Genomic DNA, 2,084 nt, shown 5'->3' on the forward strand with positions numbered 1-2,084 from the left:
GGATTGGATGGGTAGCTTGCCGCGTCCGACCACGACTGACGGTGACGAAATGCCACAAGTGCCTGGGATACGGGCACACCAAGACAAAATGTAAAAATACAGACCGGACGAAGTGCTGCAGGAAATGTGGCGAGACAGGACATTACGCCACGGACTGCAAAAACAGACCGGCCTGCCCACTGTGCGCCGAGGCGGGACACGGCGATGCGGCGCATCTCGCGGGCTCCGGGAGGTGCGCGGTGTACCGGGTTGCGCTGGAGGAGTGCAAGAAGCAGGCCGGAAGACGGACAGGATAGTTCAGGGCAACCTGAACCGTAGTAGGACAGCAGACATGCTACTACCACAGATAGCAGACGAACACGACGCCGACATTCTGATCCTGTGCGAGCCGTACAGGGTGCGACAACCGCAGGATTGGATCACGAACGAGACCAAGACAGCGGCTATCTGGGTGAGGGGCGCTGCCCGAGCCCGGATAACCGCTCGTGGCGTCGGGGACGACTACGTCTGGGCTAGGGTGGGCGCTGTCACTTACGTCAGCGTCTACCTGACCCCAAACTGCGCTGCGGCGGAGTTCCGGGCGAAGGTTGCGCTCCTCGAGGACGGACTCAGGGACCTGCCCGGGGACCTCGTGGTCGCGGGGGACCTCAACGCGAGGGCGGTCGAGTGGGGCATGACGGCAACGAACAGACGCGGACGGCTGCTGCTGGAGATGGCCGCAAGGCTGGACCTAGTAGTGGCAAACACAGGAGACGTACCAACGTACAGACGACCGGGATTTGGAGACTCCATCCCGGATGTAACGATGACGACGGACAGAACTCTGCCACGGATAGGGCGGTGGCGGGTGCTCGAGGGCTACACGGCCAGCGATCATCAGTACATCGCCTTCGAAGTGGCAGGAGAGACAAGAACGACACGGACAAGGACACGGCACCCCCCGCGGTGGAACGTAGACAAACTCGACGTACTGAAGTTCTCGGCGGAGCTGGCGGCAGCGCCGGCCCCAACTACCGACGCCCCCCAGAGCTGACTGGCCGGCAAAGGGCGGAAAGACTAGCGGACGAGACGGCCAAACTGACGACGCGGCTGTGCGACAGCACAATGCCAAAACGACGGTACGGACGTAACAGACCACCACAATACTGGTGGACGGACGAGATAGCCGAGCTGCGGAAGAGTTGCCTGGCAACACGACGACGGGTTACGAGGGCTGGAGGGAGACCCGAAAGGGAAACCCTTCAGGCCGAGTACAAGACTGAACGGAAACGACTGACGTACGCCATCAGAGACAGCAAGACACGATGCTGGAAGAAGCTCTGCGAGGAGGTGGACCGCGACCCCTGGGGTGCCGGTTACAAGATTGTGACCGGTAGGCTGGGGGCCCGGATCCCGCCAGAACTCAAGGATGCTGAAACCGCACGACGGATCGTCGACGGACTGTTCCCGACGCACCCGACGCGTACGGACGCGACGAACGACGACGAGACCGCGACGCCCCCCGTCTTCACCGCCGAGGAGCTCGTCGGAGCGACCAAAGCAATGAAGAGGGGTAAGGCGCCAGGACCGGACGGGGTACCGGCGGAGGTTCTTCGGCTGATGGCGAGCCTGAGGCCGGAGATACTCCTCGACCTCTACAACACGTGCCTTACGACAGGGACATTCAGCGACCGGTGGAAGGTGGCGAGGCTGGTCCTTATCCCAAAGGGTAAGGGTGACCCCAGCACGCCGTCGGCCTACCGGCCGCTGAGCTTACTGGACACGACAGGGAAACTGTACGAACAGCTTCTGCGACCACGACTTACGGACGCGATACGGGACGGCGGAGGCCTCTCTGACCAGCAGTTCGGCTTCCGGAGGGGTCGATCAACGATTGGAGCGATCCAAGAGGTGGTTGACTCCTTCCGGTCGACAGACAGACATTGCCACGCTGTGCGACCCGTCGCGCTGCTGGTGACACTTGACGTTAAGAACGCCTTCAACTCGGCCAGGTGGGTGGATATCCTAGGGTCGCTGAGAGGTGACTTCGGGGTCCCGCCTTACTTGCTCCGAGTTGTTGAAGACTACCTTCGGAACAGACGACT

The 2,084-nt window shown here is 61.9% G+C and overlaps 1 protein-coding gene across 1 annotated transcript; it reads left to right on the top strand.

The window, feature by feature from the left end:
* Positions 1–331: 331 nt before the first annotated feature.
* Positions 332–1,033, top strand: LOC124220484 (uncharacterized). Its single transcript, XM_046629435.1, has one exon. It carries the CDS (start codon positions 332–334, stop codon positions 1,031–1,033), a length of 702 nt encoding a protein of 233 aa, XP_046485391.1.
* Positions 1,034–2,084: the final 1,051 nt, after the last annotated feature.

This window comes from Neodiprion pinetum, chromosome 5 (genome assembly GCF_021155775.2).
Source record: "Neodiprion pinetum isolate iyNeoPine1 chromosome 5, iyNeoPine1.2, whole genome shotgun sequence".
Classification (NCBI taxonomy): Eukaryota; Metazoa; Arthropoda; class Insecta; order Hymenoptera; family Diprionidae; genus Neodiprion; species Neodiprion pinetum.

Excerpts from the sequence above, each read along its gene's own strand:
- LOC124220484 (XM_046629435.1), top strand. The coding sequence starts at position 332 with ATGCTACTACCACAGATAGCAGACGAACACGACGCCGACATTCTGATC.